General features: G+C 52.6%; 2 protein-coding genes across 2 annotated transcripts in view; one reads left to right on the plus strand and one right to left on the minus strand.

The window, feature by feature from the left end:
* SF3B3 (splicing factor 3b subunit 3) overlaps nt 1–1,082 on the minus strand; it is a 30,470-nt gene extending 29,388 nt beyond the window's left edge. The window contains exons 1-2 of the mRNA XM_054198807.1: nt 969–1,082; nt 142–254 (exon numbers count right to left, since the gene is read on the minus strand). Of these exons, the coding sequence (XP_054054782.1) occupies nt 142–211 (70 nt within the window). The 5' untranslated portion in view covers nt 212–254; nt 969–1,082. The remainder of the gene's footprint in view (nt 1–141; nt 255–968) is intronic.
* A 231-nt stretch (nt 1,083–1,313) lies between these two features.
* COG4 (component of oligomeric golgi complex 4) lies at nt 1,314–17,737 on the plus strand. The gene is made up of 19 exons (XM_054198994.1): nt 1,314–1,493; nt 2,885–2,967; nt 3,665–3,779; nt 4,527–4,701; nt 5,307–5,500; nt 5,967–6,072; nt 7,355–7,512; nt 8,087–8,145; nt 9,532–9,665; nt 10,190–10,308; nt 10,503–10,669; nt 11,347–11,512; nt 13,029–13,091; nt 13,587–13,703; nt 15,357–15,449; nt 15,728–15,811; nt 16,118–16,219; nt 16,600–16,728; nt 16,969–17,737. Exons 1-19 carry the CDS (start codon nt 1,347–1,349, stop codon nt 17,101–17,103), a joined length of 2,346 nt encoding a protein of 781 aa, XP_054054969.1. The 5' UTR covers nt 1,314–1,346; the 3' UTR covers nt 17,104–17,737.
* The last annotated feature ends 181 nt before the right edge of the window (nt 17,738–17,918 follow it).

Genomic DNA, 17,918 nt, shown 5'->3' on the forward strand with positions numbered 1-17,918 from the left:
AGCAAATGACAATATATCAGCGAAACAAAAATGCTCTACTGAAGCAGACTAGCTTCAGCACCCAAACTAAGTAAAAAATTAACATGTTTTTTCCACTGCCACTCGCAAGAGCTCAAGCCAAGATGCGTTAGGAGAGATTACCTGAGAAATTGCCATGGATGGCATAGCTAATGCCGGTGGCTCGCTGCAACGTCAGGTTGTAGAGGAACATGGTGGCAACAGGTCGGCTTCACCTTGTAACAACTCCACTGAGTCTGCAACAAGCAGAAAAAAACCCCCAAACTTTGTAAAAAAAAAAAAGCTTTCCACACAGCACCCAGAGAGAACTACCCGCTTGTTTGCCTGCACGTATCACTTTATGTTAGAAGACTGACTGGCACCCCGCTAAAATTATTTGGTATTTAGTAACACCAAGAGGCAAAAGGCTCTCCCAAAGATAACCAGGCTGCCGAGCATCAGCTGAACTCCCTACCGCCGCGTGACTGCTGAGGGCTCCGTACTAATTACTCCTCTTACGGTTTTAATTGTTCAGAAACCACACAGAGTTAGGGAACCCCTCTAGAGCTGCCCTGCGCCGTTACATTAAACGTGAGCCGAGCTACCCGCAAGGGCTCGGGGCGAGCGCCTGAGCTCATTCCTTCCTCCGGGGCTAAGGCGGGAGGAAAGCTCAGCTGCACACAGGCCGCTGCGGCCCCCAGGCCAGGGCAAGCCGCCCCCAGGCCAGGGCAACCTGCCCTCAGTGCCCCTGAGCCTTACCAACGCCCTCGCCGAGCCGGTAGCCCCAGCTCCCCCCGCCCGGGCAGCAGGCTCCGGGAACGGGCCCCGGATCAAGGCCCGGCCGCCCCCCCCACAGACCAAGCCCCGAGGGGCCCGCGGCCGCTCCCCCCGCCAAAATGGCGGCCCGCACCGCGCCTCCCCAGCCGCCGGGCCGCCGCTGGGCGGGCGCGGCGCGGCGGGGCCACCCTTACCGGGCGGATGGCGACGGATGCTGCTCCTGCCTAGGCCGGCGCGCCGCCGGCCCGCTCCGCCATAAGCCCCGCGCCTGCGCCCTGCCCGCCCGCGCCTCTTCGCGGGGCCCTTCTGCCAGGCTTGCGCGCCCGCGCCGTGCGTGAAGGGGAGGGCTGCCCGCAGCAACGCCTGAATGATCACGGGGCGATGGTAGCCACTCCCCGCAGAAAGAACCTCCGGAAAAAAAACATCTGGACGCATTTCAGCGTAGAATGCCGGGGGAGAGTGAGCTTCCCGCGCCGTTAGGTGGAGCCGAGCGGCCGCACCCGTACAGGCACCAGCAAGGGCATCCCCGACGGGCCTGACAGCGGTAGAAGCCGTGTCAGCTGTATGCCAAGATGGCGACGGCCACGGCGCCGGGCCCGCGGGCGGCGGCGGGGGAGGGCGGCGGCTCGGCCGCCTCTGCCCTCTCTATGGAGCGGATTCAGTCGCTCACCGACCTGGCGGACCTGGAAGCTGCCTACAGCCGGCTGTGTGAGGAGGAGGTGTGTGGGGGGCCGGCCCGTGAGGCGGTGGGGCGGTGCGAGGTGCGGGACGCGGCACCCCGGAGGGTGTTCGCTGCTCCAGCTCCCTCCGGGCCGTGCTGTAGTGACAAGGAGAGCGGGTGCCTCGTTGTCACGGTTCCTGTAGTCCCGATCCTGTACACAGACATTAACTGCGGGCTCGGGCCTGGTGGGGCGACGGTGTCGCCTCCGTGGCACTAGTCTCCCGGAATCGTGAGCGGATCCCTGCGGATTCAGGTTCCTCCCGCGCCAAAAGCTCGGCCAGGGGAGGAGTTTGTGGGTTGCCTGATTTAAGAGTTGTGTCATGAGGTTTGCTTAACTGATGCGGTCGGCAGGCTGGAGGGGAGGGATGCTATCCAGAGGGACCTGGACAGGCGGGAGAGGTGGAACTGTGCAAACCTCATGAAGCTGAACAAGGCCAGGTGCAGGGTGCTCATGGGTTGGGTCAATCCCAGGCACAAATCCAGGCCAGGCGGAAAATGGGTTGGGAGCAACCCTGAGAAGAGAAGGACTTCCCGGTGTTGGTGGATGAGAAGCTCAACATGACCTGGCAACGTGCGCTGGCAGCCCAGAAACCCCCCGCAGCCTGGGCTGCATTCCCAGCAGCGTGGGCAGCAGGGCGAGGGGGGGATTCTGCCCCTCTGCTCCGCTCTGTGAGACCCCCCTGCAGTGCTGCCTCCAGCGCTGGGGCACCAACAGCAGAAGGACACGGAGCTGTTGGAGCGGGGCCAGAGGAGGCCCCGGAGATGCTGGGAGGGCTGGAGCCCCTCTGCTGGGAGGACAGGCTGAGAGAGCTGGGGGGGTTCAGCCTGGAGAAGAGAAGGCTCCGGGGAGACCTTCCAGCCCCTGCCAGTCCCTAAAGGGGCTCCAGGAAAGCTGGGGAGGGACTCTGGATCAGGGAGGGGAGCCATGGGACGAGGGGGAAGGGGTTTAAACTGGAAGAGGGGAGATTTAGGTGAGATCTGAGGCAGAAATTGTTTGCTGTGAGGGTGGTGAGCCCCTGGCCCAGGTTGACCAGAGAAGCTGTGGCTGCCCCATCGCTGGAGGTGTTCAAGGCCAGGCTGGAGGGGGCTTGGAGCAACGTGGTGTGGTGGGAGGTGTCCCTGCCCAGGGCAGGGGGTGGCATTGTGCGGTCTTGAAGGTCCCTTCTAACCTAAACCATTCTATGATTCTGTGCTTTGGAATGGCATAAATATAAATATTTACAGGATTAAAATGAGAGCTTAGGAAGGATTTACTTGTCATCCGAGCCCTTGGAAGAGCTAATACCTTTTTAGCTGCATGTGCTTGATTTGGGTGTAGAGTCTGTGATAAGTTGCTGGCCTGGAGGAGAGCTGAAGTCACACAGGACTTTCTTCGAACTTTTCTTTCAGAAAGTCGTGCAGGAAGAGCTGGATGCCCTCCTGGAACAGCAAAGCACTATAGAGAACAAGATGGTTGCACTTCATCGCATGGGGTTAGTGATCCCCACCCTCTCCCCTTCTTTCTGCTTTTGTGCACTGTTCAGTACCTCCCTGCGTACTGCATGATGTGAAAATTCATTTCAGTGTTGTGAGGGAAGCATGTTCCTTCTCAGAAAATGTCAGACTTTAAATCAGTTTGTGGTAGGGAGGATCCTCATCCAGGTTCTTCCCAGCAGCACTAACAGAGGGAACACCCTTACAGTGACCAACCCATTTTGGCGTAGGGCGAGCAGTTCTTTGAAGTTCTCACCCCAGATACTTTTAGTTTTCAGCATCAATGCTTGGATCGGAGGTCTTGTGTCAGGCTGTTTACAGGTATGGACAAATATTACCTGCCTCTTCATGGTGAGCTTGTGCAGGCAGTCTGGAAAGTCATCGTAAGTGGCCTCCTGTCTAGTAGAGCACAACTTCACAGACTTCATCTTCCACCTCAGAAGTGAGGAGTATCTTAAAGCCTCAGTGGCTCATTGATGTCCCGTCTGGTAGCAAGACAGTTGTTAATCTATCTGTGCAGCCTCCTCCAAAGCTGTCTGTTTGATTTTGATGCTTGGCTCCTGTAGGAGAGGCACGAAATGAGAGATACTGTTGCTGACAGGAGCAATTGGGTTTGGAGGAAGAACCATCCTGCTGTTGCAGACCATCCGACTACTTAATATTTGCATCTCATGTTCAATTCATTTGTGTTTCCAGCCCTAATCTGCAGCTTATCGAGGGGGACGCCCAGCAGTTGGCAGGGATGATCACCTTCACCTGCAATCTGGCCGAGAACGTCAGCAGTAAAGTCCGCCAGCTCGACCTTGCCAAGGTAACTGGACCGAGGGGGTGTTTGGGACTTGTCACCACCAAGCCATATTCTGTCTGCTCGTGTGCTCATGGCGCGATGAGAGAAATGTGCGCTTTTCTTCAGTGGGCTGGAAACTGCTTCATGCTTTGTTTTAGCATTTTCTAGTGGTGTTAGGTGATGGTATCTTGCTGGGCTCCTGGATGTTGCAGCATACAGGAGTAAATAATACATAATGATTTGCCATATAGTGCCTGGTTCTCCAGCATTCCCTTCTGTCCATGCAGCTCCTGGTAGAATATGGTGAATTAGCTGAGGTTAGTTTTCGTTAGCACTCTTTTGTCAACTATTGCAGCGCTGAGGACAGTGGACATGGTCGTTGTCACCCAAGAGTGGTCAGGGATCCGGGCCGTCATATTCTTTGTACAGAGGTAGGCTAAATGGAGTCAAGTCCCAGCGCCCAGCACAACTGCTTAAATCCAAACAGATGTTGTGTGGTTGCGTCTCTGATCTCTGCCTGTTTGATAAAGTGGAGTACGGCCTCTGAGTTCAATCTGAGTTTTGACAGGTAAATGCTATTCATCTTTTGGAGTCGTTGACCTTAGGACTTTTTAAGTGGGTTGGGGTTTCTGCTTACGTAGTTGTTTATTGTGTAGAGAAGTATCACTTCAGTCTGCTTCTTCCTTGTTTTTCCCCCATGCTGTCTTCTCATAATTCTCTTTCCCTGGTCCAGCCTGCAGCAGAAAGCCTTACTGGTCGCTTTTCTTGCAGAATCGGCTCTATCAGGCCATTCAGAGAGCTGACGACATCCTTGACCTGAAGTTCTGCATGGATGGAGTTCAAACAGCCCTGCGAAATGAGGATTATGAACAAGCAGCAGCCCATATCCATCGCTATCTGTCTCTGGACAAATCAGTGATCGAGCTCAGTCGCCAGGGCAAGGAAGGTAAGTACTGTTTGTGAGGAGAACCTGATAAGTCACCTTTCCAGTTAACTAGAGGCTGCATGATTTCCCATGACAGATAGCCTCAACTCAGTAGATAAAGCAGAAGAGCTAATGCTAGCCAGAGATCTTAGTATGTTATAGAGTAACATAGAGGTGAATGTTTTTGAAGCATTGTTAGGTTTGAATTATCATCAATTGAAAGGAGACTTCTTGGCACATGGCTTTAATAGCATTTCAGGTGCTGACTAGGTGAAGGACAAAATGTGCAGGACAAAAGAAGTGAGGGAGAAGGCTCTGTCAGGGAGAACTGTTGCAGTATTATGGTGTACTACCAAGCAGAGCAACTGGAAATGAAGGAGTAAGTTGCCTGATCCCTAAAAGAAATGTCCTGGTTGATGTATTCGCATCCTCCGTGCAAGACCACGACGTTAGCCGTGTGTACATCACACATGTACCTTTGCCTGTAGGGAAATTCCAGCGTGTCTTCTGCCTTCTCACCCTAGGGCTGCACAATGTTGCTCTCTCTGCTAGGAAAAACGTAGCCCTTGATAGGGTACTAACATTGTGCTGTCACTTTTCCATTTCTTTTCTGTCCTTTTGACCAGGGGGCATAATTGATGCCAACCTGAAGCTCCTGCAGGAAGCAGAGCAGCGCCTGAAGACAATTGTCACAGAGAAATTCGACGCAGCTATGAAGCAGGGAGATCTGCCCCAGGTGGAACGGTTCTTCAAGATCTTTCCTCTGCTAGGCTTACATGAGGAGGGGCTGAGCAAGTTCTCAGAGTACCTCTGCAAGCAGGTAACAGGTTCTGTGAAACATACCGTCTGGTCTCCTAGGGGAAAGCAAAACCCAGTCTCTGTCAACAGATGTTGCAGAAGGAGATCTTGGCTCTGGCTTGTTAATCTTAGAAAGCAGCACTGGCCTTCATTCCTCTCTCTCCCTGTGCTTTGTGCCCTGGGATGGTCTTTCTGGTGTCTGAACACAGATCCCACTGGCTGCCTGGCTTCTCCTTCTGTGTCTTGCTCATTGTGCTTGCTTAAAACTTGTACAAGGGAACCCGGAAAGAGAAGAACAAGCTTCTGCCTTTCTTTTATCCTTGAGCGTTCCACAAGAGAGGAAAGGATCCCTGTTCAAACAGCAGCAATACCTCTTGCAATGGGAACACGGATAAAAACCCGGGGATCTATAGGGCAGGTGACAGAGGTCCACCCTATGGGATGAAGAATATCTTTGTTACCAGCTGACCGGACCTGTTGTCATGCAGGTGGCCAACAAAGCAGAGGAGAACCTGCAGCTGGTGATGGGGACAGACATGAGTGACCGTCGAGCTGCTGTCATCTTTGCGGACACTCTGACACTCCTCTTCGAAGGTAATCTTCCTTTCTTTGCTGGTGGATTGAAAATACTCTGTGATGAGATTGTCCATCAATTTAAATGCTTTTAATTCTAGTTCCAGGACATCACAAAATGTTTCCCATCCCCTTTGAGCTATGGGAATGTCACGCGAGAGGGACAGGGACACAACTAATAGACTTTTTCCCAGCCAGGAGAGGGCGTTACAATAAGCAAGCTTTCCTATGTACAGCTTGCAAAGGCACAAAGTCAATTTGCAAAGGATTTTTTGGCTTCCTCCAGGAATGAGACTCTTCCTGTTCTCTGCATCCTCAAAACAAATGGGCATTCCCTGAAGTTTTTTTTCAGACAAGCAGCTCTCCAGACAAACAAATCAAATCCCTTAAGACTGAGCAGCTGTTGATGCCTCCAGTCCTAGCTCTTCAAGGAGGACCGGGGAAAAAAAAAATCAGAGAGGGAAGGGAGAGAAGGGAATAAGAATGCTCTGTGGGAACGTCGCCAAAGACAGTAATTGAGATCCCATGGTGATTAACTGCCTTCTCTATTAAGTCTCCTATAACTCCAGGCCGCACCAGTGCCAAGTCACTCTCCCAGCCTGGCACCCTTGCTGCTATTGAAGGTCCTTAGAGCCACCGAGGCTTTCTTGGCACTAGCATCAAAAGCGGGGGAGCGTTGCTAACTCAGAGTAGAGAGTTTGTGAGAAGAAAACAATCTTGGAGAGCTATGTCCTTGGAGATGGGCTTTATTCTCCAAGGAGGTCCTGCCTTCACTAACGCTTGCTCTCCTGAGCATTGGTGTGACAGATAAGAGCAGAGCATGATTTTCCTAGCACTGCTCTTCTCCTGTAACCTGGTAGGTGCTGAAAGCTGAGACTGGATTTGAATGGCAGTTACGTCCCCTGCCAGTTTTAGCTCATGCAGCTTTCTCCTGTGGAAGATTCATACCTTCATACCTTGTATCTTGCTGGGCAGGAGGGCAGCTGACACACAAGGCATGGCAGGAGCTCTCTTTAGGAAGAGAGATGGCTTCTGCTCCAGGAGATTTGCACTGCAGCCTTGCAATAAACGGGAGAGGATGGAAGGTGGCTTATGCAGAGAGAAGATGCCATGGAACAAGGGGTGGTGATGACAGGCCTCCAGTGAGGCACTACAGAGTGGCTTGAGTATCTCAGCTTATCTGGGGAGTGAATGATCCCTTGTTAGGTCCAGACTGTGGACCGGTATAGCTCTGCTCTGGGTCCAGACTGGATGGAAACTCCTGCTTGAGTCTCTCTCTTGAGCTTCCCCTCTCCTTCTGCAGGGATTGCTCGCATTGTGGAGACCCACCAACCCATTGTGGAGACCTACTATGGGCCAGGGAGACTGTACACCCTCATCAAACACCTGCAAGTGGAGTGTGACCGGCAGGTGGAGAAAGTGGTGGACAAGTTCATCAAAGAGAGGGACTATCACAGGCAGGTAAGAGGCATATGATGCTGCCTGACGCAGCCACCTGCAGCCTCCATCCAGCTCCATGGGCTGCGACTGCCATAGCAGTGGCAAAGTTTGACCTTGCGTATTGAGAGAAACCTTGCTTTACTCCATATTTGTGCTGGTGGCTGAAGGGGTCCAGCCTGTAGCTCTCCCTTCTCCTGCAGAGAATGATTATTGGGAGCCTGGTAAATGGACCCTGGACACAGGGTGCTTTGCTCTGCAGGTCCGTAGGGCGCCTTCAGTCCGTCTTCCCATCTGGCTTGTTCCTGCTCCTGTCTGTGTTCCAGCTCACAGGGCTGCTGTGACTGTCTCATGGTCACATACCTTGGTGTCTCTGTTGGAGTTCCCATCCCATCGCCCTTCCTGGCAGGCTGAGCTCCTTCTTGGAGGAAGAGGTGAACTGATGCAGTTCCCTTCTCTAGCTCTGCTTCCTGCAAAGCTTTCCTATGGCCCCGCCTGAGTAAGCACCTCCTTAGGCTACAGCACGAGAAGCGGCTGTTAACTCCAAGTCATCAGCAAAGACTTTGATGACTCCCCCTTTTTTTTTTTGTGATTGCAGTTCCAGCAAGTTCAGAATAGCATGATGAGAAGTTCTTCTGCAGAGAAGATTGAACCAAGGTACAAACAAAACCTCTTTCTGCTCTCTAACCTTCCACTCTTGAGCTGTTGTTCATGCTACTTAGCATTTAGATAACTCTTTTGGTCTTCCAGACAGTTTGTGACTACTAAAGCATAAAATCTAATTGTTAGATGTCCTTCGCTGCCCTTTTATAAAGGCAGCTTCTGTGGTGGTGCTTTATTTTGCTTACTCCTTACTTTTAAGCCTTGGCCCTAAGCATTGCTGGAGGGCTGGCAATATCACTGCGCACGAAGGACTGAGACTTTAATTGCCTATGCTCACCGCCTATCGGTGGTCAGAGTACGGTCCTCGGAGCCCACGAAATGGAGCAGCTCCCTGGGCAGATAATTCGTGACAGAATCGGGAATAAATCTTTGGGTCCTATTTAATCTGTAGTGCTGCTGCAGCGACTCTGTAACATCAGTTTCTTGCTAACGAACCAAAGTGCTTTAAATCCCCCTCCTTTTCTTTTTATCTTAAGTATTTGTATAGCCCTAAAGTAAGGCCATTTGAAAGCACCCAGCCCTTCTGGCATTGCATGACTTCTAAACGTGCCTTGAAAGAAAACTGCCATTCCCCAAGCAAGATCTGTCTGTGAGCCTGCATGACCAATTATTTCAGCATAAATATAAAAATCCACTTACTATTTGCTCTGAGTAACTGTGCCTGTATCCCAGGTTTTCCGAGCTTTTGCTTTTTCATCCATAAAATAAAGATAATGGTTCCTTGTCCCACTTGTGTGTTGTGAGGCTTTGAGCAGGATTTGTAAAGTTCTGTTGTGCACACTGATGAAAAAGCTGCTGATGTGACGGTCTTTTTTTCCATAGTCATCTCTGATATGAACACTGTGTTCTGCACGGTCACGTGCTTTTTCGGTCTCACATTTCCTGAGCTGTTGAGCATAAACAGATTCTTCATCATTTTCAGAAAAACACATGAGTCTGTGCACAAGAGATGGAGGAGGCGGCAGGGACCAGGCATTTCTAGCACTGGCCATGTAGGGCTCACAGAATCGTAGCAAAACTGAGGGCTGCCAGAGGTCTCTAATCCAACCTCCCACTCAAAACAGGGCTAATTCTGAAGTTGTATCAGGTTGCTTAGAGTCTTGCAGCGCTTACAGCCGTGATTTTAACGTGGCTGTTCTCACGTCCACAAGGGGGAAAAAAAGCTTCTCTGTAATGACTTTTTTCAGGATGTTTTGATTGTATGTGCCTTCTTTGCACATACCAGTTATTCTGCTGAGCTTTGCCGCTCGACGGCACAGATGGAAAGGGACAGCATTGATCTCATAGGAAGACAAAAGAGAACACACTGCTTAACCGAGTTAAATTAGTGCCTCTCCTTTTGTAGTTTTGCTACCTTTGTTCTTGCTATGTTCCTTCTAGGGAACTTGACCCTATTTTAACGGAAGTCACCCTGATGAACGCCCGCAGTGAGCTTTACTTGAGGTTCATCAAAAGACGAATAATATCCGATTTTGAGGTGGGGGACTCGATGGCCTCAGAGGAGGTAAAGCAAGGTAACACCTTGAATACCAATACTTGCAGGTGCTCTGCTCCTTGCAGCCAGAAGTGGAGATACATCTGAGTTAGTGGCAGAGCAGAGGGATACAGGGTCTGCAAAGGCGCTTTGGGAATGCTCTCTGGAACAGAATCGTGTAGCCTGGCCTCCTCAAATCTGTTTTCAGCACGGGTTGTTTCCTCTAACAGAGAAACCAACCTTAGGAATGACTGCAGAGCATAATAAACAAGGTCCCCCATGAGAGGGAGGGCCCTTTGATCTGCAGGTACAGATCCCAAAGGTGGAGACCGCGGGGAAAACAGGCTCGGTGTTTTGGGTACTCCACAGAGCTCTGGAAATCACTTCTGTCACCTGCAAAAGTCAGCTTAGCAGTATCGGCTCCACAGTTGAGGCCTGTGATTTATTCCAGGCTGGGCTTTGCAGACATGTGTCTGTTGGGTGCTCGTGAGACAGGCAGCAAGGGGATTAGGTGAAACTACTTTCTGGCAGTCCCTGCTGATGGCTCTCTTTTGTTTTTTGTAGAGCATCAGAAATACCTGGACAAACTCCTCAACAACTGTCTGCTGAGCCGCACCATGCAAGAGCTCATTGGCTACTACATCACCATGGAGGAATACTTCATGAGGGAGACCGTCAACAAGGTAGGGCTCAGACTGCTGCTTGCAATAGCCTGCACTCCCTGCCAGCGGCTGAGACCTCTGCGTGTGCTCCACAGTCCTCTGCTGAGCATCCCTAGGGAGGGAGATGAGTACATGGCAGGTCTGCACCCAGTCACTGCTGGGGGAGGACACCTTTGCTCGCTGAGCTGAGGGCACTGAGACAGCTTTCTTTGCAGGCTGTTGCCATGGACAGCTACGAGAAGGGCCAGCTCACCTCCAGCATGGTGGACGACGTGTTTTATATAGTGAAGAAGTGCATTGGGCGTGCTCTGTCCAGCTCCAGCATAGACTGTCTCTGTGCCATGATCAACCACTCCACCACCGAGCTGGAGTCTGACTTCAGGTAATGAAAATATACCAAGTTCATTGTAACTTGCCTCCACTTCACATTCTGCAAACAGTGCTCGCTGTCAGATGGTCCCCCTTGTGTTCTTCACCTCTGAGCCTCTGGTTTGTCATCTCCATGGAAGATGCTGGTAGGAAGCAGCGTCAGGTGTGGTGCGGGAAGCTGGAGCTGGGCATACTTTTCTCACAGTAGTGATGGTCGCCTGTAGGACAAACAGAAAAAGGAACCTCATGGCCCAAAATCCCTATGAGACCAAGTCACCACGTAGCATTGGAGTGCTACCCTGCTTGATGACACACAATCACCCCTAATTGTTCTCTGTGTTGCCTGTGAGATTGATTAGTAACTTGAATTTGGGATGATCCTGCAGAAATTGTCCTGCTCAGGTTTTTCATCCCATGTGGGAGTGGGGAACTGTGACTGAAGACAGCGGACAGCTGCCGGCAGGATTTGGGGGGAAGCTCAGAAATGGAGTGGTTGTGTTTTTCTTTCAGCCTTGTGTCCTTCAGATGCTGTCAGGAGATATTTGCCAGCCTTCCTTTGTCCTTGTGACGTTCCGCTTACCTTGTTCAGGTCACAGCTCAGCCAGAGTGCTGTCCCTTGTCACAGAGCACAGCTCTGCTGTGGCTTGCAGTATTTGCTCTAAGCCCTGGTGTGTTCTGCTTGCCCCCTAGGGAGGTTCTGTACAACAAGCTGAAGCAGGGCTTTCCAGCCACGACCTTCCAGGACTTCCAGAGAGGCGTGACCAGTGCCGTGAACATCATGCACAGCAGCCTCCAGCAGGGCAAGTTCGATACCAAAGGCATTGAAAGCACCGATGAGGCCAAGCAGTCCTTTCTGGTGGGTTTGGTGGCTGGTCTGGCGTAGAATGAGTTGCGATGAGGGGAAAGACAGCGGGGAGCTCTTGGGAACAGGATTGGTGCGACTATCACATGTTCAGAGAGCCTGAAAACCTGACTTTGGATGTCTGATAGCTGCTTCTGCCTCACCTCATGTTTGTAGGGCTTCCACACCAGGCCTGTCCAAGTATGATCCTGTGACTGCTGCAATGATGGTTCCCTCCAGGCTGGGGAAGAGTCTGTGCTCTTTGGAGATGTCCATCAATCCTGTTTTTCACAGGCTCTGCACAAAGGTGGTGGGAGAGTGTCTCATCCACACCTTCCTCTAGATGAGAAAGTTTTCTGGCCCAAGCTCCGGGCTCCTTCGTTCTCGCTCATCAGATTGGAGAGTTTCCATTAGAGCGGGGTTGTCTGCTCTGCTTGGCCTGCAGGATCTTCCTGTTGTCTTCTCCAAACAGCAGCGCTGCAACTCTCTGGTGCGTGAGCAGGCCAGAAGAAGGCAGTGAGCATTACAGACCCTTTGGAGAGCATTTGAAGGGCCGTCACTCCTCTCTTCTGCAGCATAACACATCCTTCCCCATGGGGGGATGCTGTATAGACCTTGCATTGTAGAAAAGATCTCACTGGGAGAGCAGCTCTGGATCTGCTCTCTCCTCTCAGCCAGCTCTGCTGTTTGAGCAGACCCGTGGGCAGAGGCTGAGAGCGCTGGAGAGGAGCTGGCTCACCCCGACTTCTCTCCCTCTCTGTAAGTCGCTGGGAACACCCAGGCTTGCTGTGAAGGGGCTCCTTGGGACTTTCACTGTACGAGGAGAGAAGGCAACAAAGGGAGCAGGAGGGACTGAACTCTTCCGTTTCATTAAATTCTTGGTTACAGGTTCCTGCATTTTTTTTTAAGCAAAGTGCTTAAAATGTCAGTTCTCCCGGTGGAATTCCTCATTCGCCTGTCAGCTCGCCTCATTTCCCTGTCTGCACAAACCCCTGCCTTATACTGACATTTAGTTCAGCTTCAGCAGGTCGAGAACAGTCTGTTCAGTGAAGAACAGATACTCATCTGGCAGGAGGGGTGCTGATTCCTCCTGCCGAGGTACAAATGCCCTTCTGCTTCCTCTGCTTCTCTGGACACAGCGTATAAACCGTCACCTCCAGCCGCTCCTGGTCTGTTGTACTTCATATGCAGTCACAGAAAGTTGGGGGTGTATCCTCTTTTCCACCAGTGACCCACAACTGGGGCTTCCCCACAGCATTGTGGACAGAATGAGGAGGAAAAGCGGCGTAAACTAAGGCAGACTTTGTACTAGCTGCAGGTTCGGCACACGTGCTCCGTTACTGCAGCTCAGCTTCATGCAACTCCATGAATCTACAGTACTTTGATCACGCAGTAGCACCTCTCTCCCCTCAAATATTTGCATTTCAGTCTGTAGCGTGAACTACGTGGAGAAAACATAAGGACTTGGGGCTGAGGTGCTGGGAAATTCCAATGAATTCTACGTGGGGTTTGTTTTGTTGTTTTTTTCCAGGTGACCTTAAACAACGTGGAAGTCTGCAGCGAAAACATCATGACCCTGAAGAAGACTTTGGAGGTACGGTCTGGATTCTTTACTGGTTTTTCCATAATGAAATTTGTAATATCCTCTCTTGAAGGGGGGTGGGGGGGGTAGTCAAATAAACCACCTGGACTTCCAATATGCCCAAATTCCTGAGGTCTTTGCCCTCCAGCCTTAGGAAAGCAATTTTGAGCTGGCAGAGCAATTTCCGGATGATACATCAGTAGGAGCTGGAAATACCAGTTCCTCCAGCTTGTCCAACCTGGCACAGACTGGGAGCCAGTGGAAGAAAATGTGCATCACGGAGAAGTTGTGGTTTTCTGGTTCTGGGCTTAGATAGCCCCTGGCTTCCTTTCTTGCTGTCCTCTTCTCCAGCTGGAGCCAGCAACCTCTGTCTTCACGGGGGTAAGAGCTTGGCGCCTCTCCGAGCCTGCAAGCGTGCTGGTGGGCAGCCTGAGCTCAGCAAAGGGAAGGGGTACAAACAGCCCAGGTCATTAATTTGCGACTTGCTGGTGGATCTCTCCCCTGCAGAGCGACTGCAGCAAACTGCTGAGCCAAGGCTTCGGGGGCGAGCAAGGGCAGGCCAAGATTGACAGCTGCCTCTCCGATATGGCCGCCGTCTCCAACAAATTCCGTGACCTGCTGCAGGTGAGCGTCTTGCTGAATTTCTGCTGGTCTCCCAACGCTGTCTGGCCGGTGTCTTCAGGGCGAGCTCGGGCAGGAATCATTTCAGCCCAAGCCCTGGGCCGCATATGACTCCAGGAGTGCTGGGTCAGGCTGCAGGAGGGAGCAAATCAGTCAACCTTTGAGGCACGGAAACAACTCCAGCCCGTTCGCGCAGCCGCGCTGGCTGGCGGCTGCATGAAAAGCGCTGGAAGCAGCTGCAGAGCCAGAAGGGATGTTGCTCCATTTGTCCTCACTCAGCACAGAGTCGTAGTTGGTTCAGCATTTTCAGGAGAAGAAATATTAATAGCCTTTCCATCTCCTCCATTCTCCCTTGTGGCACAGCACGTTGTCAAGTTGTCCAGAGCCTCATTAGGTAATGCTGAAGGTGGAGAAGGGCTGCGCTTCCCGCAGGTTTTTCCTCCTTTCCCAAACGAAAATACTCCCCGGCGGGGGGGCAGAAGGCTCTCTGGCTAAATCCATTCTCGTGTAGCATTCTGGGGCCTGTTGCCTTAAAATTTCACAGCGGCCTCTGGCAGGGAGGGGAGCAGGAAGACCTGGTATCTGCTGTGGAAGGAAGCCAAGCAAACCAGAATAGTTTGAACCGGGTTTGCCATCAACTTTGTACTCCACCGAGGGGCCGGGCCATTTTTCGTTTGGCTTTGCGGTTCGCTGCAGTCAGATGCCTTGAGAGCGGTACTGCCGGCAAACTCCCTTGAGGCCTGCGGTCAGTATCGAAACCGAAGAGCTCATCAGTAAGGAGTAAAACTCTCTAGTCTAGCGCTAGTGCAGCATTAAAACTGGCTGCAAAGCAATCAAGAGGCTGAGCAGCAAGCTCCTGCGCTGCCTGAGTCACGCGCACATTGAATTTGCCTTGGAAAAGGGCAATTGCCAGCAGGGCCTGCTCAGAAATGCCAATTTTAGTTAAAAACTTTCATCAAATGCCAGGCAGTATTGGTACCTGAACGGTTTCATGCTGGGTGAGCTTTTTTGACATCCTGCTGAGCCGAGCGGAGGTGGTTGGCAGGAGAGGGCTTTCAGAGAGCTCTCCAGCATCGAAGCGGGCAGAACAGCCTTTGCTGACAACCCGCTGCTCCGGGGAGATGGCGTGTGCTGGGGTTATGATTAATTCAGGGAACTAACTGTGGTTACAGCTTTTATCCTCCTTTTAAGCTTCTCCTACCGAGCTCAGCTGCACTGGAGGTGGGATGCATCAGCTGAGTCCAATCACGTTGTCCTCCTGGCTGGCGCCAAGCGGAAAAGCTGGTGTTTGCGTCCTTCCCTACCCTGGTGGGATGCGAACCGAGCGCCTCTCTCCTGCCGGGAAACCTCTGGAGCTGTGCAGGGAGGGCTGGGCAAGCACGAGACCTTCAGACCAGGCTGCAAGTCAGCCCAACAGCAACTTCTGCGCCAGCATCTTTCCTCTTTTGTTGTTGTGGTGTCCTCGGAGCCCTCCAGCACTGGAAGAGGGTGGGATCTGGGACTCCTGGGTTCAGTTTCCCTGTGCAAATCTGTGGGTCGGTTTCCCCAGCTTGCAGTGAGGGTGCGAGGCAGCATCAGGACAGCCTGGTTGTAAAGGTTTTGTGTCGTTGTGCTCAGTTGCTCTCCTGTCCTCTTTCTGTCCCCCCTGTCCCCCAGGAAGGTCTCAACGAGCTGAACAGCACAGCCATCAAACCCCAGGTGAAGCCTTGGATCAACCTTTTCCTCTCCGTCTCCCACAACATCGAGGAGGTGAGGCTCAGCATTCTCCGCTTCCAGCCATAATTCTGCACTCTCTGTCCTCCACTCAGCAGCGTAGAGCAGCCGCTGTCTCATTCCCCTCCGTTCTCCCCTGTTTCCCTGGCACGGAGCAACAGTAAAATAACCCGGACCTTGCTCTGCATCCGAGCCTGGAACGGGGTATTTGGCTAGAGAGGAGCTTGAGGAAATAGAAAGGGTGGAAATGGAAAGGCCTGTCCCCCAGGCCATTTGCCTGCACATAAACAACCCTTTTTGTGTTTCAATGTCAGGAAGAGTTCAGCGACTATGAAGCTAATGATCCTTGGGTCCAGCAGTTCATCGTCAATCTGGAACAGCAGATGACAGAGTTCAAGGTGAGCGAGAGGGACAGGACAGCCAGACCTCCGCGTGGCACTTCTCAGCTATTTCCCTGCTCAGGGGAACAGCAGACAGACGTCCTCCGGTGCCTCGCAGGGCTCTTAAGAGATCAATCACCCCCTTCTCCTGCAATTCTCAAAGCCTGCTTGCAGGCCCTACCTACTTGGATCGCTTTTGCCAGAGGTTTCCGCTCGCTGAGCGTGCAAGTGATGGGTCTTTATCTGAAAGCTGTCATAGGGTTGTTTTTTGTGGATCTGCGCACGGTTGTTCCTGACAAGAATGACACCGGTTTCTGCTTCCAGGCTGGGCTGTCTCCAGTGATTTACGATACCCTCACTGGTCTCATGACCAGTCTCATAGCCATCGAACTGGAGAAAGTGCTGCTCAAATCCACCTTCAGCAGGGTAAGCAAAACACCATCCTCTACCCTGTAGAGTCCCTGGCTGGGCTGCAAACCCTCCACCGTGAAACCCTCATTTCCCTCGAAGGGATGGGGCAGGGCAGAGGCAAATGAGCCTCGAAGAAGCTCTGCCACGGCCAGTGCCTGGCTCGGGGAGACCTTGCATTAGCACACGGAGGGAGAAAGTGCATTTTGTGGTGGGGCCGGGAAGATACGGGGGTTTTTGAGGTGGGTCTAACTGTAAGCCAGTTTAACCTGCAATAAATGGGCTAACTGGAACCCTCCTGCTCAGAGACCTTCCCCGGCCCCCCTGTAACTTCTCTTTAATGGTGTGCTTGGCACAACCTGCTCGGAGAGCTGACAGAGCTCCCTTGGTCCCCACAGCTTGGCGGTCTGCAGTTCGACAAGGAGCTGAGGTCTCTCATAGCCTATCTCACCACAGTCACCACCTGGACTATCCGCGACAAGTTTGCCCGTCTTTCCCAGATGGCTACCATCCTCAATCTGGAAAGGGTGAGCTGCACTTTGTCTGCTTTTACTGGGGGGATTGCAGGAAGCCCAGCTGGCCTCCATGTGGATTTAGTGGGCTCATCCAGATGTTGGCACGCCTATGTGTTAGGGAGAAGCTGGAGAAGTTGCTGCATGCCTGCAGGGTTGAGTGGCAGGGAATACTGTGACTGTAGCCAGAGTTTGAACTCACCTGCGAGGGCAGCTGGTGCCGAGTTGTCTCCTGCAGCTCTCCTCTTTCTCCAGGTGACGGAGATCCTGGATTACTGGGGCCCAAACTCTGGCCCGCTCACCTGGCGCCTTACTCCTGCCGAGGTCCGGCAGGTGCTGGCTCTCCGAATTGACTTCCGCAGCGAGGATATCAAGCGGCTGCGCCTGTAGTTGGTCGGTGTTTGGGTCGGCACCGCTCTGGAGGTAAAGGCAGGAAGGCTGCAGCCCTGGAGCCTGACCAGGTCCTGCCCTGGGTCTGGCTGTTAGGTGGTGTGGGGATGGGGTGACGTCTGCCCTTCTGCTCCTGTTCTTTCCTGAGCCTGGGAAGAGGAGCCGCCATCTTTTTGCAGGAGCAGAAATAAGGCAGCGGAGGATCTCTCACGTTGAGGGCAGTGTGACACTATTTCTGAAAACATGTGCGAGTCTGAGGGACAAGCCTGTGCCGGCTCCTGACTCCCTTCATTCTGCTGCCCTGTGGGAGGCACAGGAGCTCGGGGAAACTCTGGGGCTGTGCGCTAGGGTTGAAATGTGGGGCTGCACAAGAGCTCTGCCCGTGCTGCTGGCTGCAGTCGTGTTCTCTCTGTGCCACCAGTTTAAGGGTCAACTCCTGGAGTCCTGCACATCACGAGCCCTGGCTCTCTCCTGGTGGTGATGGGGACCATTCTCTAGAAGGGAAAAGGAATTATTTCCTTGTGGGAAGGGTGCTTGGAAAATCCCTAGGACGCTGCTATAGGAAGCTGGGCTGTGGCCCTGCTGGCTCGCTGTACAGCTACTCTGTAAATATAAATAAACCTCGCCTGGCTGAGCAGCAGCCTCGGGTGGTTTGTGTGTCCCTGGGCCTGGAGGGAGCTGGAGAGATGAGGGACGAGAGCTCGTCGCCATTTCTCCACTTCTACTCTGTGCCACAGCAGCAAGAGGATCTTCCTGCCTGTCCCCAGCTGGCATTGGCACAGCCGAGTACAAACACCCCTGAGGCAGTACCTGGT

The sequence above is a fragment of the Rissa tridactyla genome, chromosome 4 (genome assembly GCF_028500815.1).
Source record: "Rissa tridactyla isolate bRisTri1 chromosome 4, bRisTri1.patW.cur.20221130, whole genome shotgun sequence".
Taxonomy (NCBI): Eukaryota; Metazoa; Chordata; class Aves; order Charadriiformes; family Laridae; genus Rissa; species Rissa tridactyla.